Source organism: Zonotrichia leucophrys, chromosome Z, assembly GCF_028769735.1.
Source record: "Zonotrichia leucophrys gambelii isolate GWCS_2022_RI chromosome Z, RI_Zleu_2.0, whole genome shotgun sequence".
Lineage (NCBI taxonomy): Eukaryota > Metazoa > Chordata > Aves > Passeriformes > Passerellidae > Zonotrichia > Zonotrichia leucophrys.
The window spans coordinates 61,182,857-61,202,218 of NC_088200.1; the positions used below are offsets into that span (position 1 = coordinate 61,182,857).

General features: G+C 43.2%; 1 protein-coding gene across 2 annotated transcripts in view; it reads left to right on the forward strand.

Annotated features, from left to right (window-relative positions):
* MOB3B (MOB kinase activator 3B) overlaps window positions 1-5,677 on the forward strand; it is an 86,735-nt gene extending 81,058 nt beyond the window's left edge. For both annotated transcript variants that reach the window (XM_064736130.1, XM_064736131.1), the window contains exon 5: window positions 740-5,677. In XM_064736130.1, the coding sequence (XP_064592200.1) occupies window positions 740-769 (30 nt within the window). In that variant the 3' untranslated portion in view covers window positions 770-5,677. The remainder of the gene's footprint in view (window positions 1-739) is intronic.
* The last annotated feature ends 13,685 nt before the right edge of the window (window positions 5,678-19,362 follow it).

Genomic DNA, 19,362 nt, shown 5'->3' on the forward strand with positions numbered 1-19,362 from the left:
AAAAAAAAAATTCAAACAAGCTAAGAGATTTTTCAGAGACTTCTGGTAACTTGGTAAATCTCAATTGATTTTCCAAGGTAAATGCTGTGTGGTCTCGTGTATGTGTATGGCTGTTAGTCAAATAATGCCTTTCCAGAAATCTGCTGACAAATATGAAGTTCTATAGAATAGGGCAGGCAGTTACTAGAGAGTTTGTATGAGAGTGTTTGTAAATCAGATCAAATAAAATCCTATGTGGATCCCAAGCCCCAGTTCCTAACCGAGTCTGTGAATGGTCCAAAACCCTATCCTGGAGATGAATGCCACAGCTCTGGTCAAGTCCTCAAGGTTTGTGTTCCCTTTGTGCCTGTGGGTAAAACAGCTAGGCAGAGAAGATATATCTAGGACTCCTGTTGGCTGCAGGTTCAATGATAACGATTTGAATCCTTTTTCTTACATTAAATTAAAAGGTTTCTGGCATTTGCAGTTGATTTATTTCTTAGGGCAGGGGGATGCAGCACCATTTACCTGACATGGGTAGGGATTTATTACATTATTAAAGTTGTCAAAATGACAAAATGCTGTATTTTACATGCAGGTATGTTCATTGTCCTTGAAAGTGACAGAAAGGGGCAGAAACATGGTGCCATGTAAAACCACATGAATTTGCAGAGTTGCAGAAATACTAACAGTGAAGAGGCCTGTGCACACTTTATCATAAATGCCATTTGTTTTTTTATTTCCTCTTCTTGTTTTACAGAAAGAGATGACAACCAGGATGTGTCACTAAAAACTACCCACTGAACAAAAGCAAAGTCCAATTTCCTTCTTACTGCAGAGTTCAAGAATATGACAGCCCTCATGGACTGAGCCTGCTTGTTCATCCCTGAAAGCAGCAAAGTTGGGAGCCACAGTTACTGTCACAAATGCTTCTCTCCAGTGTCAATGTTGTTAACCCTAAATATGCTGCTAGGAACCTCAGCTGAGAACATGGATTATTGAGAAAAAGAATTATATCAGTTCTAACTCCTTTATCAGGGATAAGAACCTCTTCAGCCACAGACAATAGCAGACAGTGCCCCTGCTGCTAAAGCTTTACTGAAATTCAGATCCTTGGGCTGACCTCCAGACTAGTTGTTTCGAAAAGAAATCTGCAATTTTGCTTTCTTTTTATTTTGTCTCTTGGTATGCGCTTTCTTTCCTAACTGCAGCAGACTATTAAGAGGTTCTGGAATGAAAGAACACTTGGCCTTTAATGCCCCCTACGCTGCTCCAGGCCACCCAAAGCTTGGCCACCATTCCCAAATGCTATCAAGCCTTGTGTTTCCAGGAAGACAGCCATGTCCTTCAGCTGAACAGAGTATGCTTCATTGTGATTCATAATTTAATGACAATGGAAGGATTTCTGATTTCAAATACATGAACAGGGATCCAAATATAGCTCTGCAGTGCTGGGGTATTTTCCTTGAATTCATGCTGTGACTGACAGCAAATGTTCTCAGTATCTCTATATTACATTAAAAAAAACCAGCTACAGTCATCATTTTCCTGAAGTACCCAATGAAGTACACCAATCTGTCGTGTAATTTCATATCCTTTTATCCCCTTAGGAAAATGATCCTTCTCAATCACCCTAAAATTTCATCTTTTCAGAGAAAAATGAATTTATTGGGGTAACTTGCAGGAAGATACAGTAAAGATGAGTAGTAAAAAAGGTTAGAGCAGGAGGACTAATTGAAGGCCCCTGTTGCAGCTGAACAGTGCCCAGTAATGTGACTTGCTTTATACACTGGGCTAACACAATACATTTTTCCAGAACTTAATTCTGGAAAATGAACACATGTATGGATAGTCTAGAACTACCCATTGCAGCAAATCAAATCTTCTATGCCAAATATGCCCGGAGGAGGGTTTCTTCTGAAAAAAAAATTTAAAAATGAAAGTGATACAGAATATCACAAGAGAAATACTTCTGAATAAATGGGAATCAAGTGGAACACATCTGTGTATTCTGTGCCTTGTAATGAATTTTGCACACTAGTGTTATTGTGAAAAGTTACTTTTTCCTGGGTGAGTGCTGAACCATGTTGCTGCCTTCTCCTCGAATAAGTTTAGGTATGTTTGCATCTTCTGAGACGGAAACAGAAGAAAATCTCATGGAGTATCCAGTGATTGGAACATTTGAAATAGAGCGGTAGCAGACACTAAAGAAGAACAGCAAATATTTTCTAGCTCAATGTTGTAGCACATGATGATTTATTTACCTGCTTGTTTAAATCAGGGCTTGTAAAATTCTTGCTGGGAAAAAGTGCTTTTGTCTGTGAACATTTGGTATACCTATGATGGGAGCTTTTCTGCATCTCTAGAACTACATAAGCAGCATTATCCTTTGCTTTCAAGGGGATGGACCTAAGTGTTCTTACCTCCTTTGGCAGTCTTTGCAATCAGGTTAATTCTCTGGGGATTGGAATGCACACACAGATTATTTCTGTTCTGCTGGCACTTCTGCAGGACATAACTAGCTTCTGGAATTCATTGCCACAGCTACTCTTGAGTTTGCCTCATTTTAAAGATGAAAAATATAACTTCTTTGGGGTGGTTCATGTAGCTGGCAACTGCCAGGAATTACAACTTCCAATTGCTTATAAAGGGTGTTTTGAACTCCTGCAAAGTGCCTGGGCTATGGCACTCTTTGAGATGAAGCTCTAGCTGATGCAGTGCACTTGAATTTCACTGCCACCATGGACAGTTGCCATGTGGTGCTCTCAGTCTGGGCAACACTGTATTTAAAAGATTAACATAAAGATGCAAAGGTGTGGAATTTAGCGCTATACAAAGCCAAAGTGACTATACAAAGTCACTATACAAATGGAAAAACATGGGGTTTTATGCATAATTTAGTCTTCATTTTATTACATTACTTACCACATGTTGTTTTGAGACTGTTCACTGCAGCTGAGTCGGAAGATTAGGCTGAGAAAAAAATTACCTGAGAAAAAATTCAATTACCTTTTTGTGAATGCATACATTTTTTTGAATGCAAAACTTATCAGTTGGAAGTGTTTTCCTCTTTTTTTAACTGGGTTTTTTCCCCACAAACCCCTATGTTTAATTTTCTGGTAGGGCACACTGTATGAAGTAAAAGAGTGAAATGCAGCGTTGAACTCTAGAGGATTTGTGTTTGACCTGGCCAAAATCCCTGTAGTGGTAAAAGCCCATTATTACGCAGGAAATGAACCAGCTGGAAAGGAGGGAAAAGTGTACTTGTTTTGGTTGCTTATTCTGCTAGGAAGAACATGGAGTTCCCTTCCTCCACCTGACAAGGTGTGGCCTTCTGCTGAGTAGTTCCCAACAGGTACTCTTGCTTCTGCAGCACACCCAGCGAGCCACCACCTGGCCATCACATGCCACAGGCCATCTCTCCTGTTCCACTCTGTGGTAGCTGACAAGCAAATACAAATGTCTGGAATGTGGCATCACTAGGTAAAAGTATCATTTTACCCCTTCCCATAGCGAGAGAAAAGCAGCTTCCTCTTGAATCTTCTGATCAAGTATTCCAGCTTCATCAGTAATTTGCTCAGGGCCACAAACAGACAGAACCGTGTTTCGCTTGTTAATGCTTTTTCTACCTGATCTTATTACTACATATGTTTCTAATAGTGCCAGCATTCCACATTGTTCTGGGATTGGGGATGGTGGGGGAAGGAGAGAGAAAAAAGAGATTATTGTTTGGATTTTTTGTTTTGTTGTGGTTTTTTAATCATTTTTGTAGTTCTTCAGTCAGGTTTTGTTTTTCTTACATATTCTTTTCCTTGATACTTACCTTTAAAGATGCTGTTGTGTTAAGCTTCAAGGCACTTCATAGTGACTTTATAGAGAAATCATTTCAACAGATAGAAACTCAGCAATACTCTGAAGTAATGAAAGGCTGTGAAAGGATCCTATGACACCAAACTTTACTTCAGTTGTTAAAGACTTGAGAACTTTCATTGACTGTCTCTCTAATAAGAGATTTTGTAATGAACTTTTGGTTTATGTTAACATAGATTAATGACAACTGTGATGAGAAACAAATCTGAACATAACCTCCCTTAGGTTTTATGAACAATGGAGTCCCAGAGTCTTTTAAAGGGTGGGGTTTTTTACTAATCCACAACAGCAAAATTGATGATTTTTATCAGATTTGAGAGAAGCTGGAGACTTATGAAACTTACTAATTTTCTCCAAGAACTCAGGCTCTAAAGCAGCAAAACTTACATCAGGCAAGTTGACTCTCCTGATGAATGGATTCATTAAGAACAAGGCAGGGAAAGAGAGGAAAACAGATAAGGTGAAACTCTACAGGGACCTACAGACAACAGCTCAAGATGTGCAGAAACTTAATGGATGAACATTGTCCTCAGTGATCACAAATTCCTTGTCTGTGGAGAGAATACAGAGAATGATGCTCTTTCTAGTTGGGAAGCCACTCTTGTCAAGTGTCTATTAACAGATTAAAAGGACTTTAAGCACCTTTGGGTTAAATGAATTACATATTTTGGAGATGTCTCACAAAAAGCTACTCCTTCCTGTTGCTTTTTACCTTCTCTGCATGTTCTTGAGGTCTCTCATTTTCTGGATGGGAGGTCTCAGAGCCAGCCTTCAGCCTTTCAGTGTTCCTTTTGCTTCCCCAAGGACATCGCTGTTACAAAAAGTAGCTTTCTCACCTGCTTCCGTGCCTCTAGAAGGGCTGCTTCTCACCTATGCCCTCTGAAGAGAGACCATCAAGAGATGGCTGTTTACCATCTCTTCAGAAGAATAAAAGCAAGAACAGGAGGTTCCTGCAAGAGCAGCAAAACAGTAGTCACTACATGTAAAATAGAAATATGATTGCTATAGTAAAGCATGCTCTATGGGCTTTAGAAAGGGGATAACACTGGGGCATCCAGTATAGTGGTCAGATATTTCTTCCTACCTGTTGGAAGAAATTTTTAATAAAAGACATTTTTAATAATTATGGAGCATATTCCAAAGGCAAAGCAAGCCAAATCAGCACTAAGAACCTGGTGATGGTGTACATTTAAATAAAAAGTTATCAAAGTTGATTTTTTTATGTGTCCTATGCTAAATAGGCAGTGATTTCCAAGGTTTAGCCAAATATGTTAGAGCTCTTAAGGTAGTTTCTGTTCTGGGTTTTAATAAGTTTTCCTGTTTTAAAGATAGATATAATTAATATAATTAAAATTTATAATAATTTTCTCACAAAGAAAAAAGTAAGTTACTTGTCCAGTCTAATACATGTGTGTCTGTGTTTGTGCATGTGCGTGTATATATACACATATCTTTGTGTGTTTGGGGATATGGATGTGGAAGCATCAGCATATGCACGTGTACACTCCCTGCTCCTTCCCATAAAATACATTTTTTTAAATTTTGGTAATTTTTTAGGGGAATGCATCTTTCTGAGAAATAAGTGGTTGATTCCTTTTCTTCCTCCATGCATCAGCTCTGTTTGGTGTGTTAAGTTTTTTTAATGCTGTCACATTTGTCTTGGACTTTTTTAGTTGTTATTAAATAATTGTTTGACTGTATGGGAAAAGAGACCAACATTAACTGTTGTAGTCATTAAAAGAAAAGGAAAGTTTACTTTTCAAACTAATCATAATGGATGAAGCAATGGAATACAAATATAAATAAAATAAACATAGCAATGCAGAAATGTTGTGGAGTTATTTGCCTTCTAACACTTCAGCAAGAAAAATGCATGTGGTTTTCATACCACAGAGCAGAATTTTCTGGCAGGCTCCCTGGATACAGAGGTGAGTGAGACCCATCACTGCCAATGCACCAGCTTCACAGACCTCCTGTCACCAATGTGATACCAAGAAAAACTGACCAAATGTCATGCTGATACAACTGGCCAGCCTCTCACCAACACTGTGGCATCCAGCAAAGCATGTGAGTAGCTGTTCCTCAGCTAAGCTGGCCTGCTCATTTTTCCTGTCAAATATTTGAGCTTGGGTAACTCATGGGCTTCATCATGTCCTTTACCTGAGTCCTGGTGAGACACTCCAAGGAGCCTCCACGCATGATGGGTAAGTGGCACCAAGCCAGTTACTGGCAAAGTTTTGTCTCCTAAAAACAAAACTCAAGAGCCTCAATTAGAATTTGGCTGCCACAGAGGGAAAAGAGCTCTAACAGGGCAATAGAAACTGTCTCCAGCACATGGACTGGGGCACTCACAGCATTGTTCTCTTTGTCCTCATTCCTAAAGCACCGACAAGCACATACATTTATGTGCATAATTACATGTTGAAATTACTGTACCTAATACATGTCAGGTACGGAGCTTGAGGGGAGCAGGAGCATTGGGGTTAAGAATGGCACAGTAGAGACAACACCCAGTAGGAGAGCTGGACTCTCTCTGGCATGGGGAGGATCTGAAGATTACAGATGTTGAGACTAATGGAGTAACTGGTAAACAGCTGCTGAGGGAAGCTGAGGAAGTTGGCAAGCTGAAAGAAGCCCAATGGCAAGAGTAGCAGGAGATTTTGCAGGGTATCAAGTGCACCTCTGTACACCAGAGGGCTGTGCCACCATTCAGAGGGCTCTCAAAAGTTTGTAGAAAAATGCCAAGAGAAAGTTCATGAAGGGAGTTGAATAAAGAGAAGTGGGAAGTCCTGCAATTGCAAGCTCAGCCTGTATATGCAAGTCACCCTGCTGAAAAACAGTTTGGCAGGGAAGGACCCAGGGCCCCAAGCTCACCACAACCCAGTAATCTGCCCTCATGACAAATATGTCAAATAGCCTCCTGGACTGCATTAAGAAGAGTGTTACCAGCAGTTCAAGAGCTGATCTTTCCTCTGTGATTAGCCCTGGTGAGACATGCCTGGAGTGCTAAGTCCACTCCTGGATGCATCAATACAAGAGACAGTACAAACTGGAGAAATGTAGAACAGGGCCACAAGCATGATGAACAAGGGCATCTCTCACACAAGGGGAAGCTGAAAGAGATGGGACTGTTTATCCTGTAGAAGCCCAGTGGGGAATGTTATCCCTATATATAAACATTTAAAGAGGTGAGTGAAAAAAACAATCAGAGTTTTCTCAGTGGCATCCAATGACACAAAGTACAGGAAGCTTGTGTTAAACATGTTTTCATGTTAAACATTGTTGTAGATAATCAAATCGAGAGCCAAATTTATAAGAAAATTTAGCAGTGATTTATTAGATTGTCAGCGAAACAGAATTTCAATCGGCAAAAAACCACCACAACCAAGGCAGTGCCGAGCCCGAGATCGGCGCTGGGTGAACACATGGACCTGACCCCGAGTGTCAGAGTGTCCCTTGTTCACACGCGCCGCTTTGCGCAGGGAGCTTTTATACAGTTTATTCTGCCTGAGGCAGAGATGACCGAATGCTCCTTTGTGTCCCTTCACGTGCAGAACTAGGGCCATACATGTGCAGAGTTAGACAAAAGTCCAATCCAGGTGTCTGGATGTTGTCAGAGCACTCCAGAGAAGTCGGCATTCACATGGGAGAAGTTGGCATTCACATGTAACAGGGTGGCGCCCGGTGATCACCATAGTAGATGCAGTCTTCGAGGTGCGAAATCACTCTTGAGTGGTCCTGGCATTCCAGGGAAGTCAGTGATCATTGCTCAGGAAGGTTCCTTTCTTGCATTAAAGGACCTGATACTATCTTAATGTCTGGGAACTGGATGAATAAGACTCTGCCCAGGTGGGGTAGTCAAAAGACATAGCTTGGATCTTATAATATTTTGTACATTAATAGCATGAATTATCTCTACCACACACTACAAACATGAAAAACCTGTTCAAAGTGACCTTGCTCTGAGGGTGGCATTGGACTAGGGACTGCTAGCAGTGCCTCCAGTCCAGTGGTGTGGTGGGCCTGCTACCACAGCAGCCTATCTAGGCTGTCCAGCAGTGAAGAGGCTCTTCAGTGTGCTGTTGACAATTGCCTTGTCAAGGCCAGAAGAGACCTTCCCCTGTCAGGGGAAATCACAGCAAGAAACTCTCCTATAGAATGTTGTTGCATGCCTTCCTATCCTGATTCCATACACCAGCGAAAGCTGAGCAGCAAGAGGAAGGCACCTCCCTGTATCAGCCAAGAAGTGAAGGAGTGGGGCAGGAGTGACACTGGCTATTGCAGCCCACATGCCTTGCTGCACCATAAAAGTTGTCTCAGCTATGCATTACCACCATAAATAGGACAATTTTTTCCCTGCTGCTGCTCAATATGATGGCAAAGCAGGATCCAGCCTCCTTTTCTATTCCAAACTGCTCTTCACAGTCCTTGGAGAGAGCCTAAAATAAAAGTGAGGCAAACCTAGCATGTGATGGGGTGAAAAACAAGCAGATCTTCCTGATTTAAAAAAAAAATTACATCTGACACAGAACAGAATATGTTCATGGTTTGAAACCTTAGATTGTGTTTAATGTCATGGCAATTAAAGCAGTTAAAGTAAATTTACAGGTCATCTGAAGGTGTCATCCACCTGATGCATGCATTTTGGAAAGTGGAGCCTTTCTGGCAGAGTAAAACCCAACATTACTTACACCCTTAAAAGCCACACTGTAGGTAATTGCTAACCATTCAGGAATAAATATGGCACAAAGAGTAGCAGTAGTTAGGAGGAGAAGAGCATGAACAGTAGGGCTCTCTTGGTATAATCACATTCTGTCCACTGAAAAGTGAAAAAAACAACCACAAAAGCATAAAACCAAAACCCGACTAGTTATGAAATTTGGCATTTATAACCTATCAACTGCGTCAAAGAGTACTCCTAGAGCATCATAAAATCTTGTCAGGCTAGTCAGCTCTGCAAATCAGGACACTGGGTTTTTTTTGGTTCAGTGTAAAGCATGTTTCATGTTCCTTTCTGACTTGCAATGGGCAACAGCCACCAGCTCATGCACTGGAAAGGTCTCAGAAGAGACTGGCTTCTAAAAAGGGACATCACTTTCACCAAACAAAGGACAGCTCTTGCTGAAAACACCTAGCCTTGTGTGGATGGAGCAGCAAAACATCAAAATGGCTGGGAACAAACTGAACAAAGCTGCATCCATTATTGCGGTGGTCTCTGTCTCAGCAGTGCTGTCCTTTTAGAGAAATTGTCAATTTGTTTTCTACACACTGGCATCAATGTTCATTAGTAAAAACAGAATCACTGGATGCAGTGATAGTTACAGAATTCTAGCCCAGGTTTGGAAAACCTTCTGAGTTTGCAGATAGGCCTAAGGTCTAAAGTCAGCTTTACGTGATTATCCAAGCCTTGTCTCACCTTGCTGTGCTGGAGTGCACTTCACTCATAGTCTCTGTCTTTCAGACATGATAAAGTGTGAAGGGACAAATGATGTTTACTAGTTGAAAAACTCTTTACACCCGCAAAATCCTAATAATCCAATATACTGCATTTGTCCGTCTCAAACAGGGTGGTATGTAATACCTAAATGGGACCTAAAATTTTTCTCAAAGGCTTTTAGTGATAGGACAAGGAATAATGGCTTTAAACTGAAAGAAGGCAGATCTATGAGCTCTCTGAGCTCTCTGAGCAGTGGAACAGGTTGCCCAAGGTGCTGGTCAAGGAGAGTGGATGGAGTCTGAGCAACCTGCTCTAGAGGGAGGTGACCCTGCCCATGGCAGGGGCGGTGGCACTAGGTGCCATTTACAGTTCCTTCCAATAAAAACCACTATATAGTTCTATGACTTTGTCAATCAATTCATGAGGGAGTGCATGTGCCTGGGAAGGAGAGCTAATTTCCTTAAATAACAGGTCTCACTGACAGGACACGCTTCATTAGGCAATCCTGCGCTAGATTTTCCTAGCAGAAAAAAAAAACCAGTACGAAAACCAGAAAATTGCACAAAGAATACTGTTTTGTTTTAGTAGTGGTGTTTGAAATGCATTGATCAAACAATCTGCTGATCATTTTCTTCTAAGATGATCATCCATGGCAATGAAATCAGACTTGCCCAGTCTGTGTTTCTGCCTCAGAGTTACTTGGACATGACATTTAGTTATAAAAATGGGAAGAAGGTTGAACTGAAGGAAGAGTCTGAGCTGACTCAAAAGAAATCAACTTTTAGAATCACCAGTGCATGATCCTGAGTTTTGTGATGTATGTCTGACCCTCAAAATGTCTGTTCCAAATAAAACACCAAAAATTGAATTTTACTGGTAGATGAATGTCAAGTGTCTGCCAGGGTTTCTATCTCAAACCACCTGAATGTTCCTGAGAATGGAATGAGCAGGAACTGTGATAAATCACTGCCTTAGTTTGACATAGCATTTGGTTGCTATTAGCCAGCATTTCATGAGCTGATTTCATTCAATGGGCCTACATTAATCATTCTTTATACCAGCCCATTGGAAAAAAACGATTCCAAAATACAAAATACAGCAGAGAAAAAAAAGAGCAAAACAACTAAAGAAGTTGATGGACTTACTTTGCAGGCCTCGAGTGTGATGTTGAAGGCCAGCCTGTACTGCTGTTGTTTCTGACATTGCCCTTTCAAGTGCTGGGAATAAAAATGTCTTTAGTTTGTTACTTCTGATTTGTGAGCTCCTGCATTTCCACAGGTTGCCATTATCCAAACTGGTCTCTGAAAATTTATCAAACTACTGTAATGGGAACATAATGAAACTCAAAACTCACACCTGATATCAAACTCATGGCAGAAAAATTGACCTCTACAAAAGCAAGTGTTATAAAAACCTTCTTAGAGCCGTTCATTCATTCAGTGACTGGAATAACAAACGGGACTGTATTCTGCTGCCATTTCCTGTTCTTTGGAGGCGGTTTTGCAGGATTCAAGGTGGACTTAATGCATTCATTCAAAACAGTTACTCTGACAGGCTGGCTATTTCCTGCATCTGTGGCACAGCCAAAGGCTCATTATTTGATCCAGCCCAGTTATGAGACATGTTCAGAGGGATGAAATAAACTTCCCTGAGGGGAACCAATCTGATTTTTATTTTTGTCTCAATGCATGGTACACACGAGGCAAACGATTCCTATAAGGGCTGTACATGTGGCGACAGCCCTGTCCCCGAAGAGGCTTCACCTGGCAGCCGATCAGGGCAGAAAAAACTTCCACGATCGGGCTGCAAGAGAGCCGGCCACAGGCTGAGGGTGGTAGATGCCAGGGTGCCCGCAAAGGAAGCCTCCCAAAAACGCCTATGAAGCCGGGCTGTGGCAGAAACCTTAGCACATTGAAGCAAATAGCTGCGACACCATGCCAGCTATTTTTGCTTCCTGTTTCTAGGAGGGATCAGCAGGTCACTGTGAGGGTTATCTTGGCCTTTCTCACCACGTCTCCTTTTTTTCCTCTCGTGGTCTTGCTTCCCTACCCATACCTGCTTTGCCCTGCTTCATCTTTTCCACGAACCAGCTCAGCACAGGGACAACCTCGTGCTCCACTGCTTCCCCAGAAGAGCAGCTGCGGCCGGCTGCCCAGCCCAGCCTGGCCCGGCCCGGCTCAGCCCGGCCCAGCGCAGCGCAGCCCAGCCCGGCCCAGCGCAGCCCGGCCCGGCCCGGCCCGCCGCCTGTTCCCGCGCTGCCCGCCGCACGGCCTGCCGCAGCACTGGGTCACAGTGACCTGACTGTGGCCGCCAAGGGCACCACAGCCGCAGCTCCACCATCGCCGCCACCTGCTCTTAGATACGCCTGCAGCTATGGTGCCCGTACCTGAAATAAACAGGGCAGGAAACTTTTTCTCCTTTTAATGCTTTTATTAAAAGTGATCAGCTCAGGATTGGGCAGTTCCATGGATCCGGAATCTCCGTCGTTTCTCCCAGGGCGAAGAAGAAGGGGAGGATATGCGCAGCTTTGTCCAATAGGGGCAGAGCTGGAGATTAGGTCCTCGTGGGAGATTTTAGGCCGTGGTGACCCCTTGACTTTGCCTTCGCAGCCTCGCCCCGCTTCAGGGTCCCGACGTCTCCTGTGGTCAGGGTGACAGGTCACAAAGGTGTTCAGCATCTCTGCAGGCTCAGCACTCTGTTCCTCACGTCCAGACATCACTCTAATCTCTCAACTCTATGTTGGCTCATTGTTTTGGGAGTCTTTTTTAACAAGCTAGAAGCAGTAGCTTCTCATGGCATGCTGGTCTTGGGGTTATTTTGCATGTCTCCCCCTCTCCTAAGTCTCTCCTCCTCACTGTTTGGGGAGGTCGCCACCCTTCACAGTCCCAGAGAAGAGCCAGTAACTCGGCCGCAGCTAGGGCTTTTACTGAAACAAAAACAACTATTAACGACAACGACCCATAATTATCATAACACACAAGCAGCACCCCAGCAGCAACAGTGGTAACCTTTTTCTCACAAAAAAGTTGGCAGATTTTTGTTTACAACACTACTGACCCGGGAACTCTAGGAGCTCTAGGAGCGCACCCATAGCCACGGCAGCCCGTCCGTCGCCTGTGGAAGAGACGCACAGACCGCTGCTGCTCGAAAATGGTGCCCCGCCCGCCACAGACACACCGCGGCTGGCAGCGTGCGTGCTCCGTCTGCCCTGCCAGCGCTGACAGAGCGTTCTTATGGTAACACCGTCCCTCTCTTCTGTTTCTTTCTCTATCCCTCTCTTTTTCCCTCTGCTCCTTTTTCCATCCTCTTTTTAGTAGAAACACTTACCTTTTTGCATCAATAAACGGTTCTCAAGATATAATATTGCTGCATTTGCGTTTTATTTTCATCTGAGAAATCTGCCACAAAGAATCCTCCCCGCTTCCCCTTTTACAGTGCAACGGGACATTCTCCTTTTCTCAGAGAGGAAGATGTACAAAGCAGAGAAACCCACAGTACAAGTGAGTGAATGAGAAAGGTCTTTGTTTGAACCAATAAAAGACAATAAACAGAGGGTATTTTACTTTTCCTTGTGAAAGGTCTGGAAACCGTTACTGGTTAAATATTTTCAAGTCCAAACACTGAAACAGTAATTTCTTTTCTTTTTACTCTTCTAGTACCTATGTGAAAGTAAAAATATCAGCTGTTGCCCATGTACTTTTATATTTAAACAAAGGAAAACAAGACTGTCTCTTCTGTACAGACTTTAAGCTCTTCAGGTCGGTTTCTTTTTTTTTTCTTTTTTTTTTTTTTTTTTTGCTTGGTTGGGTGGATGGGTCGTTGGTTGGGTTGCTTGGTGTTTGGTTTGGTTTTCTTTTGGTTTTTTTAAGCATCTCTGCTACTCTGCCTTAGGCTTTTTGTCCTAAGTCTAGCAGGAGGGAAAAAAATAAATCAGGAAATGTCCAAATCCTTTTGTCTTGTTCTCTTTGTTGGCTAAAGTTACTAAACCTTTTTCTTAGAAGTCAAACCCAAGTGCATAAAAGTGAATTGCTAAAAATCTGTTCAGAGTAAAGCTGTGGCAAGGAATCATCATGTTAGAAATGGCATTAGAACTCCATTCTTTAAGGAATACACTACATATATTTTTAGTTATGAGATGGGAAAATCTGTGTTTTCTTTCCAAGTGGAATGCAACATACTCCATTTGCTAGCTTTAACTAAAAAGCTAATTCTGTAATTAATGGACAGAAATAAATTCATGAAGAGAAATTAGTTTCTAGGCTACTATGAAGTGCCTCATATTTTATTCTGTTCTGGAGTTAATTCTTTCTTTGCTTTTTGGGGTGTTTTTAGGGATTTTGTGTGTGTTTTTGTGGGCATTTTTTGTTAGTAACAGCCTCCTCTGGCACTTTGTTTGGGAAAAACCAAGAAAAGAAATCATAGAAAATGATGTAATAGAAAATCTAGGGGCAGGTGGTATTGGCTCTGGTACACTCAACTGGTTCCCTCCTGGAGCACTTAATGAGGGCAAAGAGGGGAGGAGATAATCCTAAATAGAATACATGTTTGTGTGGAACATAAAGCATTTTCAAAGACCATGGCAGGAAATTAGCAGGATAGATTTCATTAACTTTGCAACTCTAGCAATGATTATTCATTAAGATGTCAGGTAGTATAATTATTTGTTGAAAAATGAAAATGGAAGACAATCTGTGATTTGTGGTAAAAGGAGAAAAGTAAATAATAAGATAATTAGATTCTTTTAGATCAACTGCAAAACAGCTAAGTACCTGAAATTAACTAGTACCTGAAATTAAACCTTTTATAGATTATCTGTACAATTCAGATGCGTACATATATATCTTAATTTTCACTGTATGGAAGCAAAATATACCCATAACCAATCTGAATAACTTCAGTGTCATGTTGTGGGGGTTCTTTTCCACAGCTTGCATTTACCATGTGTCTAGTTTTGCTAGCCTCTCAGCTCAAAATCACATTTTCTCATGTCTTGCACTACAAACACCCAGGTAGCTCTTTAACATTGCTTTATACTCCTATTCATTCATTAGCCAATCAGTCATTCCCAGACTGCTTTGGATATGAACCCAAATCTTTAGTGTCACATACACTGTGCCTAATCTTAGCCTGAATTCCTTGCACGGGTCTGTGCACTGCCTGGAATGATTGCAGAGGGGATGACTACAAGCCAGTTGCCTCTGCGCCATTCCTCTCCTTTGGAGCAAGGGATTTAACACTTGAATTCAGTCTACCTCAGTCAGAGGTAGCAGCCTTCTGTTCCTCCAGAGAGACACACACTCACCTCCAATGACAAAAAAGATGTTACATTTTTCACCAGAAAGAGTTCAAGTGCTCATGCCCTAGTGTAAAGTTTGGAAGAGTAGTGACTGTTACAACCAAAAGTGAATACATCTGGGAATGGAGAGGGCCATAGGATCATAGTCCATTTCACTGACTCAAAAGCCATTTTACTTAATTTCCAAGGGATGCAGACTGGATCCAAGAGTGCCACACCAGAAATGCTGCTCCTTCTCGTCTTTGCATTATTCTGTCCACTTTTAAAGTCTTGCTTATATGTATAAAGTGAGTCAACTCACTTTATACATATAAGTAATTCAGCTAATGAAAGTGCTGATAAAATAAAAATTTAGAAACTATAGCCCTCTATGGTCCTAATATAATTATGTTGTTTCTCAGCTGCTGGATTTTATTCATATTTTTGTTCTGCAACTCTCCTTTCGGTTTTTTTTTCTTTTTTTAGTTTATATTTTAAAAACCTGACTTGTCTTTCTGTAGTCAGCAGAGGGAGCCATATCATTTACTTATGTGAGACCTTGTAGCTTCAGATCTGAATTTGCTCTTTTTTCACTTCAGCTAAGCTAGAAACATTCTTCAGCCTTAAAATTTCTTTAAAGTGTACTGGTACAGGGGTGGTCACTTAGTTAGTTTCGCAGACTGTTACAGACTACAAATAGGATATATTTCCCAGGTATTTAATTTAATGTTAACCATAACAAAAATTACTTAAAGTCTACACTCTGCATAATCTTAAAATTTTTTTAAGGTTAGAAATAATTATATCTTTAAACAAAAAACTTTGTAGTCATTAAGATGTTTGAAAGAATTGTAGCTTAGTCAAGCAAAAAAAAATAGGTGACGATGGAAAGTCCACATAAAGGAGGTTCATCTAGCATTTGGAGGCTACTGAAACACATAATTGCAGGCGTCTGCAATCTACCCAGTTATGCTTCTTCATCTCACTATATTTGTGCATACAATTGAGTCTGCAATGAAACTGAAGTTCCAAATATCTCTGTTTCTTTATCCAAGGAACCAGCTGATGGGTTTCACTTTTTTCATCTGGTTATGATTTTTATGAGGAATATAAAGATATGAGGAAGATATTTTTGTTAAGCTCTGTGCCAGAAAATGGACACTGTACTTCAGGGGCCAGTCAGCACTGCAGAGATACATTTTTAATATCAATTCTTGGAAATAGGATAGTAAACAAACTCAGGGTTAAAATAGCCATAAAGCTGGTGTCAATCCTCAAAGAAGAAAAATGTGCTTTTGATGGTGTAGCTCCTACTAAATAGGTCAGCCAATAAAATCAGAAAAGATCCTTTGGATATTGAATAGCTGTGTCTGGATTGGAGTCAGTTTTTGGTGTAGTTTCTTCCCAGGCCTCTGCAAGGGAAGAAACTGACACTGCAGATTGGAGCTTAAAATATGGGGTCTAGGCGAGCATATATGGATATGAAAAAAACAGGTAGAATTTCAAGTTTGCTTTTTCTCTAGTCACCGAGTCTCAAAGCTAGGGAAGAAATAGAAACGATGCAGAAGCAACTGTTCCTTGTGTTCTACAACTTTTTGAACTGCTGTTTGCACATGGACAAGGGCAGGTGAGGGTCTGCCAAGGATCTTTTGGAGGCAAAATGCAAAGAGGCTGCAAATAAAAAAACTGCCCATCCACTAAACTCCAAAGCACCAGATGGCCCTGACTCATATTAATCTCTGATCTCATAGCTTTTCAAACAAAAATAAAGTAGACTTTTACAATGCTTTAGGTTGGAAGACACTTTAAAGGTCACAAACTCCAACCATCCCTGCAGTGGTCAGGGACATCTTCAAGTAGATCAGGTTGCTCAGAGATCCAGCCAACCTGACCTTGAATTTTTCTGGGGATATGGACTCTGTGTGTGCCTCAGCACGAGCTGTAGCACATCTTCCTCCTGACTCTGGTGTCGGGGAGACATTCTGGACTCCCTGCAGGAGCCATTGCTGTGCTTGGAGGCAGCCAGGGAGCATTTTGGGGCACTCCTTTTGCCTCTGAGGGCAGCTGGGTGTGGGTGGCCTTTGTCTGAGGTTCCATGTGCACTAAAGGCAAAAGCAGGGATTGTTTCCTGAGCAGCAGAAGGCTGCAACCTAGCCAACGACTGGATCAGTTTGTGTGTGCTGGTCTGGCCATATTGATCATAATAGTTGGCTTCCTAGATTGCCATTGGACTGCATTTGGAGACAAAACACTTCAGAGAAATTGTTTGGCTGTGGGGCTGGTTTCATACTGGTGGTGTTTTCATTACTGGTATCACTTCTACTATTCCTTCTACAGATCAGATGGGTCCCACCATGTAAATCTCCACTCCAGGTGCTTTTCAAATGAAAAGGAAGAAAACTAAAGGAAAGTCAAGCAATCAAGGAGGTGGAGCACATGACCAGGAGCACTTCAGGATTACTTTCTCCGATGCCAGCTCAGAGCCAGATACAGAATAAAAATTCTAGAAACCCTCAAAAGCTAGAAAGATTCCCCTCCTTGTCACCCAGGGAATATTGCCCTATGTTGACTTCTGAATTGCCTATTCTTTCTTTAAGAGGAAAGTCCCTCCTGTGGCTGTTCTGATGTGGCTTGGAATTGGGAACAGTCTCCTTCCTTAATCAATTCCAACCTACACTGCTTTTGGAATGTCATCCACTGGCCAAGTTTTTTCCAGTCATGGAATTGTGGATGACGAAGAAAGCACAATTGCATCTCCAGCAAAAAGCAATGAAGAGCAGGGCAGCCAAAATGTCCTGTGGGGACACAGGTGTGCGCACAGAGGCCTTGGTTCCTGCCCAGTGCAGATGGCATGTCTCCCCCATGACTGCTGCCACTTCCCAGGTGGCTATGGCTAAGAGATACAAGGCTCTGCAAGTGCAACCAAAGAAGGTGGGCATGTCTGCTGCCAGTACAGGAGAGGGGAGAGCAAAGAGCCTGGGTGTTGCCTGGCCAAGGAGGGGCAGCACCTGCTGGACCAGCTCTTTGTCACCAGATAAGGACTGGTGGGTGGCACCACTCTTGGGGGCCCTGTGGGGCTCAGTAATCACGAAAAGCCTCTGTGCTTGATTGGTTTTGTCCCTCTTTCTGTGCCTTCTGTTGTCCCAGTGCCCAGCGGCTGCTTCCCAGGGCTCTGTATCTGGCACAGCTAATGTGCAGGAGAGCCTCATATGTCAACCTTTTCCATCTGGAAGGTCAGTCTGGAGAGTGAATTGTCCCCTCTGTTTGGTGGTAGAGGCCAGGGCCTGTCATCTGCAGTGCCAGGCGGCACTGAGGGCTGCCCGGTGCCTCAGGCTGGTGTGACCCTAGAGCGAACAAGAGGAGACAGTGGCAGGTGCTTGTTTCCAAAGTCACATTCTGCAGGGCCAATGTGCCGTGTGTGTCCTTTGTCCAGCCCTGCCCCAGACCTGGGGATCAGATGCAGGCACTGCTGCTGCTGCAGGCAGCGAGGATTTGGTGGTTGGTTTCCATCCCAGCAGAACTGGTCACTTCTGGGACCACTGGTCAGAAGCCGGGTGCTGATGGTGCCCTGCAGATCTCTGAGCTGCACAACTGTGAGGGAACTGTCCCTGCTTGTTATTGCCCACCAGGGAAAGCTATGCCAGCCAAGTGTGCATCAACACAGCAAACAGGGAACAGGAAAGCCTCCTCAATCTGTGTGTGCTGAGAGTTTTCATCTTTGAGATTAGGTGGCGCAAAATCAATTGTATTAGGCTCCACTCTGTATCTCTGTATCAGGTAATGCTGCTAAACTAGCCATCATTACAGAAGAAGGGGAAAAAGCCTCTCAGCTCAGTAGGTGCAATAGGCTACAATGGATGCACAGAAAAACTGCATTTTGTCTTTATGAGGGAGAGGAAATCAGATTTAACAGTGGGAGGAGGGGAAATGATGATCCTGAAATTCCCTTTTTTCCTCCTGTCAGCTACAGGCACACCTCTGTGGCTCATTGGTGTACCCACGACTGGCAGCAAAGAGGGGGAATGTCCAGTGCCACACCCAGCTTGGGCCGTTTATGGTTGATCCATGAGATGCCAGGACCATGAGCAAAGCCCTAGGTGGGCTCACCTACAAATTGTGTGCAGACTTGGAGGTAGGTGCCACAGGCAAAGTCCACCAGTTTTGCCTGTCCGCTGGCCAGGTGGAGGAGGATGTTGTCAGGTTTGATGTCTCTGTGCAGGACCTCACAAGCGCTGCAGTGCCTCACAGCCTCCAGCACATGGCGGAACAGCCCCTGCACCAGTCTGCCGACAGGAATGCCCGCACACGAATGAAATCAAAGAGGTCCTGGGATGGCTCTGGGCGCTTCATCACCAACAAGAAGTTTTGGCAGCGCCTAAACCAATCCAGGAGCTGGACAACACCATGCAACCCAGTGGACACCAGCCCAGCAGTCTGATCTCCAGGGGCACGCAGGTGTTCGTCTGTGAGAAGACCACGATGCTGTCAGTGGGACTGATGCCGTGCCAGGCGTCTGGAAGCTCTCAGCCAAACTGGGATGCTCTGTGCCTTCTGCTAATCTCCCTTTGCTCTCCCTCGAGGTGTCCTGGCGGCTTCCACCCTGCCGAGCCTCAGCTTATCCCGCCCAGCACACCCTGGTTTCTGCTGCTGACCCCACTCCCCACCAGCTCACCCCAAAGATGGGTGCAATTCCCTGACACACATTTGACAGCCACCTGCTAGCCAAGGGGAGCAGCGGGCTGAGCTTCCCGCCCGCTCTGCCGAGCGCCATCCTCCTCCCCCCTCACCCTCCTCTGCCCCC